The sequence below is a fragment of the Lacerta agilis genome, chromosome 2 (genome assembly GCF_009819535.1).
Source record: "Lacerta agilis isolate rLacAgi1 chromosome 2, rLacAgi1.pri, whole genome shotgun sequence".
Classification (NCBI taxonomy): Eukaryota; Metazoa; Chordata; class Lepidosauria; order Squamata; family Lacertidae; genus Lacerta; species Lacerta agilis.
The window spans coordinates 32424919-32446099 of record NC_046313.1 but is presented as its reverse complement, the minus strand read 5'-3'; the positions used below and the strand labels follow the sequence as shown (position 1 = coordinate 32446099).

At 43.7% G+C, this 21181-nt stretch overlaps 2 protein-coding genes across 20 annotated transcripts in view; one reads left to right on the top strand and one right to left on the bottom strand.

Moving 5' to 3' along the window:
- EXOC7 (exocyst complex component 7) overlaps positions 1–2739 on the top strand; it is a 33748-nt gene extending 31009 nt beyond the window's left edge. For all 19 annotated transcript variants that reach the window (XM_033139371.1, XM_033139370.1, XM_033139381.1 and 16 more), the window contains 4 exons: positions 773–836; positions 1078–1119; positions 1243–1376; positions 2542–2739. In XM_033139371.1, the coding sequence (XP_032995262.1) occupies positions 773–836; positions 1078–1119; positions 1243–1376; positions 2542–2644 (343 nt within the window). In that variant the 3' untranslated portion in view covers positions 2645–2739. The remainder of the gene's footprint in view (positions 1–772; positions 837–1077; positions 1120–1242; positions 1377–2541) is intronic.
- Positions 2740–7611: 4872 nt separating this feature from the next.
- ZACN (zinc activated ion channel) lies at positions 7612–18239 on the bottom strand. The gene is made up of 10 exons (XM_033136220.1): positions 18161–18239; positions 16447–16607; positions 15671–15715; positions 15321–15427; positions 14785–14870; positions 14168–14356; positions 12836–12960; positions 11597–11801; positions 8839–9033; positions 7612–7992 (listed from the first exon to the last, which is right to left on the bottom strand). Exons 1-10 carry the CDS (start codon positions 18237–18239, stop codon positions 7796–7798), a joined length of 1389 nt encoding a protein of 462 aa, XP_032992111.1. The 3' UTR covers positions 7612–7795.
- Between the last annotated feature and the right edge of the window lie 2942 nt (positions 18240–21181).

The window sequence follows — 21181 nt, the reverse complement described above, 5'->3', positions numbered from 1 at the left end:
GTGGTTGAAAAACACTGAGTTAAGTTGGAGGTGGATTAACTCTTACTAAGCCAGAGTGTAATGAATCTTCCATCTTAGGGCTAATCCATTACACCTACCTACTCTGTATCTGATATCATATATGATGTGTGCAGCACATAAAGACATGAATCCCTGTTGCAAGAGGGTTTTCCAGGTGCTGCTGATCATTGGTGCCTGCCAACTTCCTGTATCTTTGCCCGAAGGGTTTGATTTCCCTAGAGGTTTTTAAGCAGAAGTTGGATGGCCATCTCTCATGGATGCTTTAGCTGAGATTCCTGCATGGCAGGGAGTTGGACTAGATGACCCTTGGGTCCCTTCCAACTCTTAAGATTCTATGATTTCAGACTGGCAAGGCAAAGCAAAATGCTTCATCTGATGTCATGGTGATGTTTACTTGTCAAAATGGCCTGCAAGTGCTGGAGGATGTCAAGATGCAGCCCACTGGTCAGATCCATTTTCATACCCCTGGAGCAGCCTAACAAATATTATTATTCTTACTTAATTTCTGTATCACTTAATGCCCAAATAACACAAGCTGCTTAAAAGCACATACTCTTCTGAGCCCTGGATGTACAGACAAATCCATGTTTGAAGCCAAACATGCTGTGATAAAGGTCTGAACCCCCTATTTGGATCCCCTATATATTGGAGCATATATAGCACATGCATTTGTAATTTGTCACTTATTTTATTCAGTTGTTTGTGTGGCAATCACACCCACGTTGCTTTCTCTTCTTTATGTCTATTTCAGCTGGTTGAAAGTAACTGACTCTTTCTTGGACAGAAACTTGCCTGTCGTCCAACCTGGAGTCAAGGTGAGAACACTTCAGAAGTAGCTTTCTGTGTTGGAAAATTAGGACATATATTAAAAACACACAAACACACACCCCTATATAAGAGTTTGTTGTGGAAATCACATTAGAGCCAAACTGTTCATGGTATTGAATGTGTTAAGTGCTCCCAATTAATCAAGAAGCATTGGAATATCAGCCCTGGAACAAATTAGTCTGAGAAGAAGAAATAACCAGAAGAGCTCTTTTTCTCCATTTCCCACAGCTCAAAGACAAAGAGAGGCAGGCCATCAAGGATCGCTTTAAGGTAATTGGCGATCAGATCCTAGATAGTTATTCTTGTTCTTGGTTTTGCACCCATTGTGTTTACTTTTCCAGCTGCTCTTCAAAACCAAATGCATGCTTTAACATTATCTTCTTTCTGGGAAAGGGTTTTAATGATTGTCTGGAGGAGCTGTGTAAAATCCAGAAGGCTTGGGCCATCCCTGACACAGAACAGAGGGACAAAATCCGGAAAACCCAGAAAAATATTGTGCTAGAGACCTATTCTGCCTTACTAAGCAGGTAATTATTTGACCCACAAAGATGTCTTTGTTCAGAGAGTTTTGACAGGCTTTGAAAATTGTGTTCCTGTGTTCCTATTTTGAAAGCTATCATTGTCTGTGATGGGTTTATAGATATGTGCAGAATTAGCCCCTCCCCCCAGTGTCTGAGGGCCCCCAGTATATCAGTATGCATTGAGAGGATGCCTTTGAAACGTGACCACGAATTGCCATTGTTGAATTTTAGTCTGTTGCATTTTTTTCCACTCTTCACTTCTCCTAAACCCCCAATTGAAATAAATGGATTCTGACCGTAAGGGTGGAGGTTGCCAGCCAGCCACCTGTGAAGGCCCACATTGGCACACCTGAACAGGAACAAGTGACTCTGAGCTTTCTTTTCTTTTTTGGGGGGGGGGGAGTCTCTAGCTCTTCTAGAAAGAAAGTTATGAAGCATGATCTGGGGATCTAAGCAGAAGGATGGGTAGAATACGTCTTCTGGCTCTATAGCAACCCAGAGCACTTGTTGGAGTTGCAAAGGCTCACCCACTTCCAAAACCAATGGGCTGCAAGGTTAACTCCCTTCCTCATTTTTGGAAGAAAGGATTTGCCTAGGCAGTTGTTATGGGAGAAAGATGGTGAGGAGAGTTAGGATAGTTGCCACCCCTTTGTGGGTTTTTGTCTGTGTAACTAAGTAGCTGGCTACATTTGATTGTAGGTGGATCAAGAAGCCTGCATTTTGTGCACCAAATGTATGTAGTTGTAGCTCAGCCTGCATCACATTAAACTCCCAGCACTCGGAATAAACACAGCAATTCTTTTTCTCTTCAGTCTTGCTGTATAACAGATCTTTGACCGCTTGTAGCAATTGGATAACTTCACTGGCATTGAATAGATTGCGGGAATTCAACATAATGCAGTGTTGATTGTTCTGCCAGTTCAAGTGGAGGTTTTGCCACCTTTGCCCCCTGATCCACTTTCAGGGGGCGCATGGGAGAGGAAGATTGAAAGCCCCATTGCACCAGCAAATGTTCTTGCACAGACTTTCATTAGTGGGACTAGTTAGTTGAATCCTGCCCACTGCATGTTGTTCTGGCATCTGGTGAAGAAGGGGAGGGGAATTGCGGAGTGAAAAATCCTGTCCATGCTTGTCACACCTTTCCCCCCCCCCCTTTCTTTTCCCTTGGCAGGTATGGCAATGTACCCTTTACCAAGAACCCCGAGAAATACATTAAATACAGGGTGGAGCAGGTGGGAGAGATGATTGAGAAACTGTTCGACACATCAGCATGACCTCCCTGCCTGTATGTCTCAGTACTTTCTCAGCCCAGTATGATGGCCATGAGTTATGCTTGTATTTATCAAATTTATAAATTCCTAAAAACATGGTTTACGGGTTGTCTCTTACTTCTTCCAAGATAATTGCTTGAAATCTTGCTTGGTGGGTAGGTGTTCCTAAGATACTAGTAATATATATAGAATTCTCTTGTCTGCACAGGGCTAAATCCTTCTGTATAGTGTGCACACAAGTGCAACCTATAGCTTAAGGATGAGCTAGTTTCTCCTTCAGAGGCACTGCCCTGGCCATTCCTATGTAAGCTTAAAACCCACCTCTCCCTAGTTTTCCTTTTCCTTTTTATTTATTTTTATTTAATTTCAACAGGAGTACAAGGAACATACAAACACCAACAGTTACCCACAAACAAAAAATCTACTTGTAGGTGGCACTTGGGACAGCTACATGGTGCTATAAGTGGAAAGATGCTGCCACTCACAAAATACAGCGAAGCCTCAAATTATTAAAAATGTATACAGAGATGGTCGGACCGAAACGGTAGCTAATTGCCTGGTACAGCCAGCCCAATAATGAAAAATCAAGAAAGGCCATCAAGTATCTGCAGACTTACCCAGCTTAATCAAGCCCTTGCAAAGTCCGCTCTGTTGAGTTATTCTGGCTAGTTTCTTTATTTCTTTTTTTAATCTAGAGGTTCTTGCTCTCTTTCCTTGTATGCCCTGTTGAAATGTATGGGAAGTTATTCCCGAAAGGAAAGGGGGGAAATCACTTATTGATTACTACCAGTGGATATGTACAGGTGAAACTCGGAAAATTAGAATGTCGTGGAAAAGTCCATTTATGTAAGCAATTGTTTTCATTAGCTACTGGAGTTTAATATATGAGATAGACTCATGACATGCAAAGCGTGATGTGTCAAGTCTTTGTTTGTTATAATTGTGATGATTATGGCATACAGCTGATGAAAACCCCAAAGTTGAAATTGTTAATTTGGGGTTCTCATCAGCTGTACGCCATAATCATCACAATTATAACAAATAAAGGCTTGACATATCTCGCTTTGCATGTCATGAATCTATCTCATATACCGTATATACTCGAGTATAAGTCGACCCAAATATAAGCCGAGGCACCTAATTTCCCTACAAAAATGTGGGAAAGCTTATTGACTCAAGTATAAGCCGGTTCATCTTTGCCACTGTGGTAGAGGAGGAACGAGCAGCCCAAAGCAGCCCTTTGGGCTGCTCCTTCCTCTTCTTCCTTTGCTGCTGTGGAGCTCACCCCGTCGCAGGGTTTCGAACCGCCATTCTTCTGATCAGCAAGCCCTAGGGCTCTGTGATTTAACCCACAGTGCAATGTTCCCTTGTGTTATACAGAGAAGGCTGGGATCCTGTCCTGTTTAAGCAGGAGCCAGGGAAAGTGAGCACCTGTGGGGTTTTAATACTTCCTTAACTGATAGGCTTTCTGCCTTCTGGGGTCTAAAGTTTGCATTTATGTGAGCAGTTCAGGAATGGAACAAGCTGCCTGGGGGGAGAGTAAAGAACCACCGTTCTTGTACACTTCTTAAGGAATGGTTGACTTGAGTATAAGCCGAGGGCAGCTTTTAAAGCACAAAAAGTGTGCTGAAAAACTAGGCTTATACTCAAGTATATACGGTATTAGTTTCACCTTTTAAGTTGAGTTACTGGAAGAAATTAACCTTTCCATGAATTTTTCGAGTTTCACCTGTAAATGGTAGATAAGTATCCTGAAAGGCCAATAATTGGCAAGAAAATAGGGTAATGGATACCTTCTACTTTTTCATGACGGTTGCATTCATAAAATAATCTCTTCCATGCAGGGCCGGCGTGTCCATTAAGGCGAACTAGGCAGTTGCCTAGGGTGCCAAAATGGAAGGGGCGCTGGCCAGGCTTGGGGGGGGGGGGCTAGCAGCAGCTTCTCCGTTGTAGCGGAGAAGGTGCTATTAGCCCCTACACCACCCCCACCTCCCGCTAAAGCAGACTTGGGCGGGGGGGCGGGGGGGCGAGCAGCAGCTTCTCCACTGTAGCGGAGAAGGTGCTGCTAGCCCCTACACCACCCCACCTCCCGCTAAAGCAGGCGCGGGGGGTGGGACAGGCAAGCAGCAGCTTCTCCACTGTAGCAGAGAAGGTGCTGCTAGCCCTTACACCACCCCCACTTCCCGCTAAAGCAGGCTTTGGTGGGGGGCGGGGCGGGTGAGCAGCAGCTTCTCCGCTACAGCGGAGAAGGTGCTGCTTGCCTCTCCACCACCCCCCACCTCCCGCTAAAGCCGGCTTTGGCGGGGGGCGCCAGAAGGTGGTCTTGCCTAGGGTGCAAAAAACCCTAGCACCGGCCCTGCTTCCATGCCTGGTTCAGCATTTTATCAGTGAGCCAGAAAGTTCAGTGGAAATTTTCCTGACATGGGGTCTGATATGGTGTCAGAGGATCTTGTGCTGACAGTGTATCTTGGTCTCTTTTTTCATTCCCTTCTCCTCTAGGGACAAGTAAGACTTGGATGTATTTATTAAAAAAAAAATTCTAAGCTGCTCTTCCTCTAATGGATTCCAGGACAGTGTACAAAGAGATATTAGCATAAAAGCAACACTGTAACATCTTTCATAACAACTTAGCAATGGGGAGGCAATCAGAGACTAGAGAAACTAAAAGCAGATTGAGGCAGCTTAATGCTTTCAAATGCCAGCCCTCCACCCGCCCCCACCACGTTTTATCCTGAACCTGGCAACATTGGACTCTGGGCATTGTACTACTTTGGGGAGGGCATTCCAGAGTTGGAAAGCAGAAAGGCATTTTGTGCTGGCTTGGCACAGAACATATGTAGCCGTATGCAGACATGCCTTAAGACATATCTGATAGTATATTTACTTGTACTGCTCGAAAGCACTGTTAGCCATTTGGGGATCTCTACATCATAGAATTGTAGAGTTGGAAGGGACCCGAAAACTATCTCTATGGATTTCCACTTCAATTAGACCTCCTAGCTTCAAGGTGTAATTTTTCAATGGTAGATTCAAGAGCACCATTCCTTTCAAAAGCCTTCCTTGCAGTGCAGTCACTCCAGAGTGCCTGAAGATTTGAAATAATAGCTGTTACATGGGTTATCTTAAAGGCACTCAGTAAAGAGCTGGAAAGGTCTCGTAGCTATTCCCTGCAGTTTTTGAGTGTTTTTCAGTGGTAATGGTAGTGCATCTTCCAAAGATGACCTGCAGATATATTGGATTGTTACTTTTCAACTACTGGATCACAATGTTCTGCTTCTAAAAGAATTGCAATCCAGGCAATTGATTTCTCTAAATTGCAGTAAGAGCACAGATTGTATCAACACTTGAGGCATTTTTAACAGAGGTGTGATTTTACTTAAAAGTTTTAGGACTGTTTCTCTAGCATTATCTGAGAATAATTATTATCTTGCCCTATTGAGCTAGAAACAAACTTGTGAGAAAGAATGAGGAAGAGTGCCATATTCTCAAAGCATTGCTATGAAGTCTGGATGACCTGCTTGTACTCATCGTAGACTTTCACAATTCCCATGACACAACCAACCTTTTCTCACCTCACCAAGACACAGAAATAGAAAGCTGCTGGAGCTATTTAACACTTAATTTAACAGCTCCTGTGTGATCCCATTTCTGCCTCTGTCTTCAATATTATTAAAAACTCAACATTTGTTTCTTAATGGTAGGTTACCCCCCTCCACTATTTGGTTTTCTTACTAGTGACCCCTACCATTTATTCCCATTTGCATGTCTTCTTCTTGCAAGACTCTGGTTGGACTTTGTTAGGCCAGTTCATATGGCGCATGCTCACTGCTCGAGTCATGCGTTGTTGAATACTCACAGCTGAAGATATGAGCAGACTCCACTGAAATGCACTGTGCCCGAGGTGGTAAGCAGGTTCTTTTTGCAGTGCTTGATCTCTGGTCCCATTCACACATGCAATTTGTAGCAAGTGCAGCACACGCAGCAAGTGGTGAATGTGTATTTGTGAGCCAGATAACTTTGATTTGGTACAGTTCTGGCTTTCGACCTGCATGTACCTTGCACCTTTACTCTTCTCTCAGTATTTGTTTTAGCTAGTTCCTGAGTCATGTCTCTTTTGTTGTCTTTTGAGCAGGTGAACTAAGACTGAATGTTATTCCCTTAATCCATCTGGTTGTTTTATCATAGCAGCAATGAAAGGCATCACCTGTACTCCTTTTCTTTTTGTGCATTAGTAATTCTATACTGTCCTTTTATTGGAAAATGCAGATCCGAGGGAAAGAGGAATAGTACACACAAAGGTTAATCTAGGTGTAATTGGAGAGCCACGTTTCAGTAATTGTACGATGCTGGTAGCAGCAATACATTACCAGACAGGTGAGTGTAAACTACCTGGGCTTTCTAGGAGCAGGGTAGCCTGGCTACTGCTCTGTAGTTGTTTATGTGCAATATTTATCGATTGCAGGTGAATGAATTTCCCCTTCTATATTTCCCTCCTGCAGACCTGCACACACCCCTAAACCCGCTCCAAAAAGCGCCACCAAAACTCTCCAAAGCATATTTGGTGGACAGGCAAGGGGTTGCAGGAGAGAAGTGGAGAAAAGAAAAGAAAAAAGGAAGCCCTGTTGCGTGAGCAGAAGTCTGTTGCAAAAGTGGGCAGGCACAACTGGGTATCACTCATTATTTCTATTGATAAAATGATGGACAATAATTCAAAAATGCAAATAAACCTAATCTATACACAATAGAAAAATAGTACCACAAAACAAAAATACGTAATATCTCCACTAATCCCCAGACTTCCAACAAAATGAAAAGGTTTTCACCTGCCCACAAAATAATATCAGGGTAAAGCATCTACTGGAGAACATTTGCTCTGCAACATAAATGAACTGGGAAAATTCCCCACATTTTTTAGGAAGAAGTAATCATTTGTGTCACATCTAAAATACCATTTTCAATGTATTCTTTTAAAAATTTAATCAGTTCAGAGAATGATCTGAAGGCACAAAATGCATCTCCTGGAAGACTGCTGAATACACTCCATTTTCTATAATTCTTTAGATCAAAGCAAATTATGCAGATAGAGGATCGGCAAATATGCATAACTTCAACTCAGTACAAAGCAAGGCTTTACACGGCTTTAAGGATGGTACATTATTTTTGTTCCCATTTGATTCCATCTAAATAGTCTTCTCCTGGAGGCTTCCCAGATTCACATTTCCAAAAGAGCCAGAGTGCTGCAAATAGGAGATGAAACACAACAACCAGTACAAAGTAGATGATGAAGCAGAGCCTGTCCACATGGGCAGAAGCTTGTTTGAGATGCGATGACTCTTCAGTTGTCCCACAGTCTGGAAGGTAAAGGAAAAAAACAAGCTGAATGAATGCTCAGCTTGCAAGCTTCATATGACCAAAGCACTTGGGGAATTCAAGTGATCTCACTTGCAAACCCTTTCGGGTGATTGCCGCAGAAAACAAAATAAGCAGAACCCGAGATGCTGTTGAAAGGTACATTTGAAGTATTACTGATGGACTTTGAGAAAATAAACAGCTGGTGTTCGATGAATTTGAATTCAAACCCCTTCGATACATTCTTAGTTCTAGTGTAGACCCAAACCCTTTCCTAAGTACTGGTGTTTGTTTGGGCCCAGATTCTGCAACAAATGAATTTTGCCTCTGATCAGAATTCAGAAAATGATCGGGCTTGTTAAATTCTGATTAAAGGAGGTATTGTACTTTAAGTGGGTTCTTTTCTTTGCAGGATAGATGCTTGCTGGGCGAGAGGGAGGACAAAACTGGGACAGAGTTCTGCCTTAAAGCTTCAAGGGTGTGTTGTTGAGGCTCTCATATGCAGCTGTCCATCTATTGATATTCAGAACCACCTTTCTGTTGCAACACCATAGCAGAGTTTGGAAGAAAGTAGGGTGGCCCTGCTAGCAATTAATTACACTTCTGATTCTTTTCAATCATTATTTGGCACTGCACTACCTTCCTGCCACAAAGCCTTCAGTGGATCCAGAGGCTTGCCTGCATCAGGATGTTGTATTGTCAAGACCAGCTTTTCCCAGCCTGGTGCAATACTGGCTGGAGTTGAGTTCCCCATGTTGGGGAAAGGCTATTGCATACTGAAATGGGGCTTGCTACTAGTCACCTTGCTTGGGGAATGTCATTCTGTTTTATTTCCCGTTAGCACCTACCGCTTGTCCCAGGATCTTTTGTATGTTCTGGATTATTGCTTTGGTCTTTAGGTACCATAGTGGTAGCCTTTGCCTTTCCCCACTGACATCCACAATTCAGCCAGAGATTACTGTTGTCAGTAACCAACTTTGTCACCAAAACAGTCTCAGTTGTGCTAAGGAATAGTAATACCAGGAGACTGATGTAGTAATAACCTGGAGTTTAGAAAAAAAAGAGGAGATTAATTGCACAGCTGTTGAGCAAACCATTGGATAATTGTTCTAAACAATTGACTTCAAGAAATTGTTTAGCAAAGCTGTAGAATGCCGCAGGGAAACAAGCAGACACGGACTGAAAAACTCAAAATAAGCATGCACATAATTTCCAGTGAAACCATCATTTTTACAAAACATTATTTTTACTTGGATTGTCAGAAAGGAGGGCTGGAGCTGCCTGCTTGGCCTTGATGTTTGGTCTTCGTGACCACTCTTTTGACGGCATTACATTCCTTAGTGAAAATGTGCTGTAAAGTAAGGAATTCTTTATAGTAGTGTGAGCTGAGGCTTAACCAAGAGGCTTCAGCCAGGATGAAGAAAACAAGGCAGAGCTAAAAGATTGAGCAGAATAAAAGCATGAAGTCATTTCAAAAGACGAGGGAAGGGTTTTTGTAATGTATTGCAAAGGACAAGATAACAAGGCACAGGGAACAAAAAAGTGACAGGTTTGAAGAGGCACACAGTGAAGGCAATCCTTATAGTGTCATTCCTTGCAGGAACAGGAGCAATAAAGAATAGCGTTTCAGAGGGAATGAGCAAGTGTTTTGGCAGTATCAGAAAATGATGAAGTTGAGCAATAAGTGGAATCGAGTTCCACCTGTAACTGACAGTTGCTTACTTGCACCGCTCATTCCTACCATCCATCAGCCTAAACCAGAGAGGGGGAACCTGTGCTCCCCCAGCTGTTGCTTTACAACTCCCATCTCCCTGACCATTGGCCATTCAAGGAGGAGGCTGCTGTGAGTTGGAGCCTAACAACATCTGGAGGGCCAGAAGTTCCCCATCCCTGACCCATGTGTATGCCAGACATGTTGTTAAACGCATCATTCTCGTGTGTGTGTGTGTGTGTGTGTGTGTGTGTCCCACCCCATTGTAGGAATAGCTAAGGCCTGAATCTCACTCACACTGGCCCACTTTTAAAAAATATTTTGTAAAAGAGGACATTGATGATGTGTTCAGCATCAGGGGCGGGCAGACTTTTAGTTTTGCATATTGTATTCTATTAAAATGTCAGGATCTATGAACCAGTGCCTGTTGCAAAATGGTGTGCACTTAGAAGCAAATTCCTGGGCTCAGAATTATTTAATTCTAAATTCCAGAACTGAACAGAGCTCCTGGTTCTTCAATACAAAAATCCATACCCAGTTACCCTAAACTTCCTTCATTTCAGCAATATCATTTAGAATGGGAGTGGGGGAGTCATAGAACAGAATAATATAATTAGAGTGTTGGAAGGGACCCCACAGGTCATCAAGTCTGATCTCCTGCAACACATGAATCTCAGCTTAAGTATTGGTGACATTTTGTTGCTATTATTCTTAAACAATAGTGAGTCAGACTCGTTGTCAATACACCACAAAATCACCCAAAGATTCATCAGTAGAACCAGATCGACCTTCTGCCTATCTCTATTAATATGATATTTAGTTTGGCCATGTGCACGCATGTGGAAAAGAAAGAAACCTTCACTTTGTAGTCTTGTAACAGCCATTAAAACTGGTCTGGGAAGGAGCATATGAGTCATGGCTCATGACTCATCCTAACAAATGTCTCTTATTCATCAACAAAGTCAACCATGTTTAAAAAGCAAGAGATACGTGTGTGTGTGTGTGTGTGTGTGTGTGTGTGTGTGTGTGTCCCTGCCCATGTAAGAAGCCTTCTCTTTTGCTCCTCTCTCCTGCCCTGACTCCATGCAAAGTTGTGATGAGGCACTACAAATCCTTCCACAAGGGCTGCACAATGACAGCCTTACAATTTTTTGCATCTAGGAAGACACGCCCACACCCACCCACCTCCTTCCCTTTCTGTAAGCAGCTATGCAATGTGTAAAATGGTGAATAGAATGATACTGCCGTTGGATGTACCGGTAAGAACCAACCATTTGATAAATCTTAATTAAGAAAATTTAGGCTCTTGTTCCACAGCACTCTAGCTCATTCCTGTGTGCCTCAGTGCACAATGAGGGATATTATGAGTTAGGGTGAAAAAATGTGTGCCTGCAGGGATTGATCTCCTCCTGCGGGGGCTTGGGAAGAAAACTGCATGCCTGCCAGCCATATAGTTAGCGGGGTGCAGCTGGCGGGCGTGCAGGGAAAGGGAAGACTGCCGGCAAAGCCACGCAGCTCCCCCACTCGCTAGGGCGCCCCTGAGAGGCCAGCTTCCTGGCGCAACGAACCACTAACACCAATGGGGAAAACGGCTCTGCACAGAGGGGATGAAAATCAAGTTCTCCTGGCTTTACACCTAGGGAGAGGGAAAGGCCTAATCCTGCTACTCAGCCTGCTGAAAAAGAGACAGCGTTTGTCCATTGCATCTCCGCTGATCTCCAGTAAGCTGCCGGGGGCAGCTTTTATGTTCATTGTGGTACATCAGCTTGTGGGGGGGAGTTAACCCCCCACTAATTGCACTCTGTAATGTGTGTTTCTCCCTCTAATTGGTTACCAACATTACAGAGAAGTCAAGGGAAATGCGCCAAGGGCTGCCATTTTGGGCTACAACTTACTGAGCAGTGGGTTGCAGGAAGAAGAGCCTGGTAAGGAGCCAACAAGCGAGGAGTGGAACACCAGGTAAGCCAACAGCAAGGTGATCATGTATGCCAGCCTGTCTTTGAGTGGGATAAGGAAGCCACAGAGATCAGCTACCACGAGTGCCAGGCTTGGCACAATTACAGAGAGGACGACTCGCATTCCTGTGTTTTCTAAGTTCACCTAGAAGAGAGGCCAGGGTTTGTGGGTGAAAGGAACGAGCATTTGAGCCTTTCAGCATTTCACAAAACATTAGCATTGGTTGGCAAAGTGGCTGGATACATTTTTTTATTATTATTTATTTACTTACTTACTTACTTAATCAACCTCCCTCTAATAAGTAAATACCAAAAGAAGAACACAAGCTTTGGCACATTCCACTGCTGTGGAATACTACTGTATTGTCAAGTACAACGGCATCTAATGTGGAACTGGCAAAGTCAAGCAAAATTTTAAAAGCCGCTTGCCCAAGTTGGTCATTCACGCCCTTCTGGCCATTAATGTAGAAAGAAGCAAAGTTACCTAAAAGCAGACATTCGCCCAAAGGTGCAATGAATCTTCTTAAGTGAACATTTTTGACGTTAAAAGCGGACTTTGAGGGCCCTGGAAACCTCCTCCCTGTGAACTTTTTCTCACCAGATGCTGCTCAAATACAATTCCCATCATCCCTGACCATTGACCAAGGTGGCTGAAGTCCAACAACACCTGGAGGGCTTCAGGCTCTCCATCCCTGATCTAGTCCTACCTTACAAGGTTGTTGTAAGGATTACAGAAAATGTACGCAGAGTGCTTTAAATCCTCTGAAATGCTACATAAAAACCATGTTGCAGCAGCAAACTAAAGATGCTCCTTAAATCCAGGGTGTGGAACCTGTGTCTCTCCAGGTGTTACTGGACTAAAACGCCCATCATCTCTGACCACTGATTGGCCTTGCTGTCTGAGGCTGATGGGAGTCAGAGTCCAATAGCATAGGTTCCCTGCCACAAGTAGAGTTCACATTTCCAAGAAGAGCATTCCCTGCAGCTCCTCTCCCAAGTAGTTTACTCTGTCTCACTTGCCTTCTTTGCCTTCACCAGCAGAGCTGAAGGCACATGGTGCAGGGAGGTCCTGCATTGTGACATTCCCATGCGGCCCAATCAGATGAGAGGGCAGGACCCAGCAGAGAAGCCCCTTGCATGGCTTCTCCCAAAAGTTACAGTCCAATTTCATCTCCTTACCATCACTACAAAGCAAGGCTGTGGCAAATTCTTCAGGCTGCTGACTTTCACGTCCGTGACAAGGTATTCACGCTTTAAATTCAGAATCTGGTTTTGAATGGAGACGTTGAATTCCAGCTCATTGACTTGAAAGAGTTATACACACACAAGTTGTTTGGATATGCAATGGAAGTATAAGAGAGATTTTAGGAGTCCAATCGATCATCTATGCTCCCTTCAACAGAAGGGAGCCTCAAGGACCATAAAGTCAGGCTACTCCAAGACATGTTCCCCTTAAGGCAAACCTCACATGGGCATACCCTCCAACATTTCTCTGATGAAAATAGGGATGTCCCATTCCATAATGATAATTTTACTACTGGTATTTATACCCCACACATTTTATTGGGTTGCCCCAGCACTCTAGGCAGCTTCCAACAGGCATAAAAATCTAAAAAAAACATTAAACATTTTATTTTTTAAACTTCCCTGTACAGGATTGCCTTCAGACAGCTCGGGGGGTCAGATAACTCCATACCCTCCAGCATTTCTCCAATGAAAATAGGGACATCCTAAGGAAAACTGGGATATTCCGGGATCAAATCAGAAACTGGGACGGCTTCTCTAAATCAGGGAACTCCCTGAATCATGGGGACACCTGAGGGTCGGCATACAGGACTCTTATTTGATTTGGTAATTGCCGGCACAGGCGCATAATGACTGCGGCAGGTGAAGGGAAGGCAACAAGAATGACAAAGGAGACTGGTATTGGGTTGAATTAGGCCACAGCTTTATTGATTCCAGGAAAGAGTAGGTTTGGCTAAGGCATAGGGCATGTATCCTGCATCAGACAGCCTGCCTTCTACCTGTTAGGAACCTGGTGGGGTCAATCTTGTGCTAGGGAGTTGCCCCCCAACATGGATTAGATGCCACGACTCCACACAGGCAGCCATTGAGAGAGGTGTAGTGACCCATTGGTCCCCCAGTGGACTCCCAGACAAAGTCACCCCACCTGAACTGAACGGAGGGGTGGGGCAGGGGACAGACAGGCAACTTGTCTTTTCTCCTCACTGATTCCTTCACTTTTAGTAACTACTTCCTAAAGTAGATCACTTCCTTTCAGGCTTCCTTCCTGCTACTTCTCCTAGCTCAGTCAGAATGAGCATGGTCTTCTGTTGACTTCTTGGCTCCATCTTGCAACAACTATACCTAGAATAGGTTTGTTTGCCATGAGTAATCAACCTTTTCTATTTACCCTTTCAATCAGCAGTCTTGCCAGACTATTTCCTTCTGCACTACATTTACCAGATTCTGACATTTGCATTGCCCAGCCTAAGCAGGCATCTCACTTACCCGTGTTGGCTAGAGAGGAGAAACTCAGAGTGCAGCGAGTGCTGTCTCGTGGGTAGTATAAGAGATCAAAGTTGCAGTTGCTGTCGATGCGCAGAGAGAGCGCAAACTCCACTTTCCCGTCACTGTGAAGCACTACGGGAGGCGACTCTGTCTTCCATGTCACTTCAAACCTTCGGTAAGCAAAAGGAGCTGTAAGACAACGGGGACAGCAGAGGAGAGTCCTCAGGCCTTCCTTGCTCGCTGCAGCATGCATCTGATGCTGTTTTGTCATGTAGAATGGCATCTACTAGGAACTCGCCCACAAGGTGAGTGTTTGGGTCACCTGGGCAGGTGGATAAGAAAAATGAGCAGGGGTGGTGGTACAGGAAGAGCTGGACGAAGGGAGGCAACCACTCTGCGGTTGAGCTTCCTATGAAAAGGTCAGCTTTGTGTTACTAGACCAGCTCCTCACTCAAGGTTTAATAACAGACCCTGTCCTGTCTTCGCACATCGTAATATGAAGATACACAATGCTGTATGAAAATGGGGAGGAATGAAATCCAGAAAAGGAATTTATGCTTAGCTAAAGTTTCCCATCCGCCGGTATGTTACACTCTTCTGTGTTTATGGAGAATTACTCCTATCAGTTATTGCATTGGCCAAGAGGGAGACGGTACAGCGCCCTGTCAGATTATTCTGTGTGCAAGGCTGTATAGGTTTCTGCCTTCAAGGAGATGGGTGCTTTACAAAAGGATTGGACAAATTCATGGCAGGTGGTTAAATTTCAAAGGAGCGTACCTCTGGGGACTTGATGCCACGGGTTGCAGGTGGGAAGCAATGGGATGGTTGTCATCATCTGGCCCTATATGCAACATCCCAGGGACCTTGGGTCTGATACAGTGTTGGATGCTGTTATCACATTTTCCTATTCCTATTCCCTCTTTCAGTGATGAGGACTCTGGGCCCCTCCAGATGTTGCTGGACTCCAGTTCCCAGCATTCCAGAATATTAGTCATGCTGGCTGGGGCTGATGGGAGCTGCAGTCCAACCATACCTGGAGGAGGGCTTCAGGGTCCCTACCCCTGTCCTGTGCCTTTTTCCAGGGTCAGAGACTGGAAAAACCCTTGGGACATATGTGGTATGGTACATGTGTACATTTTTCAAGGCTACTTACGATTCTTTAACTGTGAGGGAAGGAGTCCACACTGAACCCCAGGGCACAGTGATGGTGGTGAAAGGGAACTTTGTCTCATTCCAGGCCAGCTGTTCAGCATACCATGACTGAGGATTTCAGTGAAAGGAAATGTTAATCTTGACTGTATCCTCCTCCCCACTCACCCACCCTTTCAATTCTAAAATCTGCTTCTCTCACCAACTGTATCACTTCAGCATCCCATGGACATGATCAAGCTAATTATTTGACCAGGAAGCATGAGCAGACAATGTGGGGAGTGGAGCCTGCCTTCAGGACTGCTCTATCTCCTATTACTTCCCAGTTCTTTGGTAAGAAAGACTAAGCATTACCTGATAGAGCACAAGGACGGATGAGATAGTGTATTGCATGATGTCCTGGTGGATAAAGAATTCAAGGTCAAACACACACACACGCTGTAAAGTTCATACAAGAATTTTCAAGAAAACATGGTTCCAAAATATCTGCCTTTTTATGTTGGCCAACAAACTCTGTTGTCACTTCCATATAACAGCTCTAGCTTGGGAGACATCTATAATCAGTTTCATCATCATCATTATTACTATTATACTGCGCTATAGGTTAAGTCCAGTCAAAGGTGACTATGGGATTGCAGCGCTCATCTCACTTTCAGGCCGAGGGAGCCGGCGTTGGTCCACAGACAGCTTTCTGGCTCATGCAGCCAGCATGACTAAACCACTTCTGGAGCAAAAGAACACCGTGACAGAAACCAGAGCGCATGGAAACGCCGTTTACCTTCCCGCCACAGCGGTACCTATTTATCTACTTGCACTGGTGTGCTTTCGAACTGCTAGGTTGGCAGGAGCTGGGACAGAGCAACAGGAGCTCACCCCGTTGCGGGGATTCGAACTGCCAACCTTCTGATCGGCAAGCCCAAGAGGCTCAGTGGTTTAGACCACAGCACCACCCGCATCCCCTTACCCATATACCCATATACCCCATACCCCTTACCCTATACCCATGGGTCTCAGGGTGATTTGAACATACATTATTTTGAACATTATCTTGAACATATATATTTTTAGTATAATCCTTGTTTGCAGGCAGAATGTCAGTTTGTAAGCGTGGTATAAGTTGTTATACCTACCACATGAAGCACATTAGACATCTGTATGTTGACATCCACCACAAGGGGGCCAGTTCCATTTCTGGGCATCAGGGATGGGGAATATGTATTCAGCAGTGACTCTAATAACTTCACTTCCAAGAAGTTGATAGAATCTTGCCAAGTCATCTGAGGTAAGGCTGCTATAAAATCAAAATACACAAGTACTCTGTTTCAGAGCCGTTCATATAATACACTCCATCTCAAATCAAACATTGATTCTTTTATGTTGGAAATACGGAAGATATTTGCAGCAAATTATCCCACTCACAACTATTAGGCAACAGAACTATTTTGCTCTGCGAGGGCTATTCATATATGTATTTGTAGGATTTCTTTCTTTCTTTTTAAATCATTTTATTTTTTACAATTAAAACAATTTACAATAATCCAAATAAAAAATACCATGTAGGATTTCTTATTCACGTTTTACCATAATATCCCAGGGCTGTTTATAACAATGTAGTTACACAGTTATAAAAAAAACAAATTAAATGTGTATTGTTTTTAATATGCATCCTGCTCCCTGAGTCCAAGACCACTGACCATGCTGGCTGGGGCTGATGGAAACCGGAGTCCAACAAACCCTGAAGCAGGGTTGCCGTGTTTCAAAAAGTGAAAATCCAGACAGAAGTTGTTCAGCTATTTTTGAGGGAAATCAGCAAAAATGACACTGCAGACATTTAAGCCTATTTCCTCCCGGACACTGCTTTCAACTGTAGTATTCCGGGTTTGTCCAGGAAATTCTGGACATATGGCAACCGTATCTGAAGGGCCACAGTCTCCTCACCCTTCAGAGGCTCAGCAGCATATTAGATTAAAAGCTGCAATGGTATGGACATGCAATGGTATGGACATGCAATGGCACCAGCCATCTGCATCATGCTGGAAAAAAACAAGCTATGGGGTTAATGCTTTCAAAAAAGAGGAAGATGAGAAATTTTGAGGAAGACCTCCCCTGCCCTCTAATAATCCCTCTTTTCCATCTGACGCCTTGTGTTTAAGATGTATTGTGTGCTACACAGAGATGAGTAAGTGTCCATTTCTCTCCATTTTTTGCAATCATAATTTCGGTTTTCCCCATTTCCCTATCAGTTTGCTTTTTAAAAAAAAAGTCGTCATGAAAATTATCCTAATATGCACATTTTTGCAAGCAGTTTCCCTAATATACATTTTTGTATGTTATTTTCACTAATAAATGCATTTTCATTTAGACTGTACCCAAATACCTTCATTTTTGCACACGTTACTTGCCCAGAGAACTGAACTGCAAAATTTGGAGGAGTGCACATTTTGACAAACGTTTGAGTTTTGCACTGCGTATTGTTTTGGGAAGCTCAAATGCAAACTGAATCAAATTTCTCCCTCATCCTTAGTGTTACATGAGGAATGTGTGCTTTTAAAAATTCATTTGAACAGGTCCCTCCCTACCTCTTCTACCCATTGAAAGGGTAAATGATGATTCCCTATATATGTATGAGTTTAGGTGCATATTTGCCATTTCCTCACATTTTATTTTGCTTGCATATAGGAAAAGCTGTTTCCTAGAACATTGCTGTTGCCCTTCTCTCTCTCTCTCTCTCTCTCTCTCTCTCTCTCTCTCTCTCTCTCTCTCTCTCTCTGAATAAAGCTTTACCCTCTAACAACTGAAAACTGCTTCCGCATTACATTAGTGGGACCAAGAGCGGGCACCTACCCATCAGACTATATGGGTCGCATCCAGCGTTGTAATAAGTGAATGTTCCATCACAGTAAGGATTTCTGCTTCTCCTCATCGCCTTCCCCCACCTACCCCCTAAATCTGTTCTAGGGCTTTCCTCCAACCACCCGAAGCCAATTTGGGGAGGGTGGGCTGGGGAGAGGGGAGAAAGTCCTGTTGTGCAAGTGGAAATCCTTGTGCTGGTGGGACACAGAAACAGAATACTGCCCCAAGTGTATGCAGCGTAAAAGAAAAGGAAGTTCATCCTACCTAGCACCAAGAGGAAGAGATTCAGGCAGATCCTTGTCACTGTCATCTTTTTTTAAGGTCCTGCAATATGAAAGCATAGCAGCAGGCTCTAACGCAAGGTAAATTTGACACCAATTCATAGCACAGAGAGCCAAAATGACCATTTGTCACACACGGTTGGTGGCACAGCTAGAGTATGAAGCTGCCAGTGAAAGAGAGATGGAAATTTCAATTCTGCTAGTTTTGAACTCCGAAGTGGCTTCCAGGTGTGTAGTACTGCCTAACGATACTTTCATGGGTATTCTCTCATTACAAAGCACGTAATCTTACAAAAATATGTATCTCTGTCTGTTCTCCACTGAGTGAAGGCTACTTGAGCTTCTCCACTCATGGCTTTCTGGAAGTTATAATCTCTAGGTATTGGCTTCTGCCTTATATTCCCAGGCTGTGGGGCAGTCAAACAATACTTATTATTCTGTAACCGCATGAACATAGATTCAACAAAAGCTGCCTTATTCTGTGACTGCAAAATCTACATGCCTCTGGACCCCCCACAGCATAACTTGCAATCAACACACACTTATTCATCATACCTGCAGAAGATGCCACGCTGTTCATATCAGACATGAGGTAAGGGCTGACCTGAGCATCACAGAACAAGTTTTTATATAGGCCATTTACTACAATATCTCTTTTGGGGGATGGATTGTAATGTCAGCCTGCTATGCTTCAATTCATGAACAACAAAGCTCTGCAACCCTGTGGTTTTCTTTCTACCAACAGCTGCCCTTTGGGAGGTAATTTCCTGGGCTTTCATTGCATTCCCAACAACAACAACAGTCCATTGTGAAACAACACAATGGAAGTGTGTGTGTGTGTGTGTGTGTGTGTGTGTGTGTGTGTGTAGAAGGGTGTAAATTGCCATAAAGAGATGTATGAATTAGTTCTCTGCATCACTAACCAAACAAAACCAACACCTTGTTTATTATGTGCTTAGATGTTAGTGTGTGTTCTCTTTCATTTCTTTGTGTCTACCCACCAACTACATTTGGGGGAATGAAATATAGTTTATCTCAGTATTTATTTCCAGCCAATGAAGAGTTAAACATGGACTCAGTTCTTTGCAAATACCTGCTATTAGAATACATTTTTAAATATTTCACAGAAAGAGGGACAAGTTCAAAGCTGTGAAATAAAGCATGCAAGGATAAAAACCACTCTAAAACAAAACAATTACAAGTAAAGCAAAATAAAATGGCACAACATAAAATCTAGCCACAGATTTGGTTGCTCAAAGCACATAGTGTGTCTTGCTAGCCTATTCTACCCCTTACAACAACCTTCTAAGGAAGGCCAGTATTACTATCTCCATATTGCAGATGTGGGACTCAGGCTGAGAGCTAGTGATCTACTTGAGGGTCCCTACTGCGTTCGTGGCAGAAGTAAGATGCGAAGCAAGGACCTTCCTGATTGCTAAGCCTCTAAAGCATGAATCCCATGCACACACTTTCCTGGGAGTAAGGTCACCGTAGAGCAATTCTGCACCAAACTTGCACAGAAGGACTGCTGCCAGCCCCTCTTCCACACTAGTTCTGTATGCAGGACAAATCTCTCCAACCCTTGCCTTGCGACAGCCAAATGCAAGCCGAGAGAGAGCATTTTGCAAAGTGTTGGTTCAAACCCGACACTAACAAATACCGTAAATGAGCAGCAGGCTAACACTCACGATGCAGAACAAAAGCCAAAGGTGCAGGGTCCTTGTCCCAGACAGCAGGCACAGAGCTGCCAGGAAATAAATAATTGGCAAAGCAATTCTGTTGCGTGAGGCAGAGCTCTGGGAGAAAATGGATTTCTGGGGTTCTTCAAGTCCTCCATTAACCAGCTCTAAACAACTGAAAGTTAAAAGGACTCCTATATACATCCTAAAATCCCATTATACGTCTCTCTCTCAGGGCACTCACTGTATGCAGCTGCACAAAAAATAACATGATTATCTTTTATGAGACTATTGCCAGTTTGTATAAGAGCAGGCAGGTGAGGGCAGTGATATGATTGCTGCTAATGATGCTGTTTATTTTATTTTCAACTTCCCCCCCCCAAAGTAGCTATTTTATTGGGGGGGGGTGTTAATATTTTATTTCAACCTATGCATTATTTTATAATGGTTTAGCAATGCGGCTCCTTTCTAATTCTCTCACCCATTCAATAACACAATATAATGTCGTTGTCATTATACTTCCTTATTACAAACAAAAAGAAACAACCCTTTTTCAAAACTTTGTCTTTTAAGAAGGATCCATAGGCAAGTAAACTGTTCCGGAGCTAAGTTAGCATTTCAAACCTTGTTTGAAATACAGTCATACCTCTGGATGTTGCGTTTGTCATGGGTTACGAATGCGCCGAACCCGGAAGTACCGGAACTGGTTACTCCCGGGTTCGGCGGTTCGTGCATGCGCAGAAGCGCCAAATCGCATCGGATCCCGTTCGCAACCAGAGGTATGACTGTATCTGATAAAGAATGGATGGTGAATTCTCCCCCCCCCTTTCTTTTGTAGGAGGGGGAGCTGTCTTAGATGGTTTGCAACCTGTCAACCAGAAAGTATGGCTGCAGCTAAAGGCAGTAGAAGAAGAGTTTGGATTTGATATCCCGCTTTATCACTACACGAAGGAGTCTCAAAGCTGCTAACATTCTCCTTTCCCTTCCGCCGCCACAACAAACACTCTGTGAGGTGAGTGGGGCTGAGAGACTTCAGAGAAGTGTGACTAGCC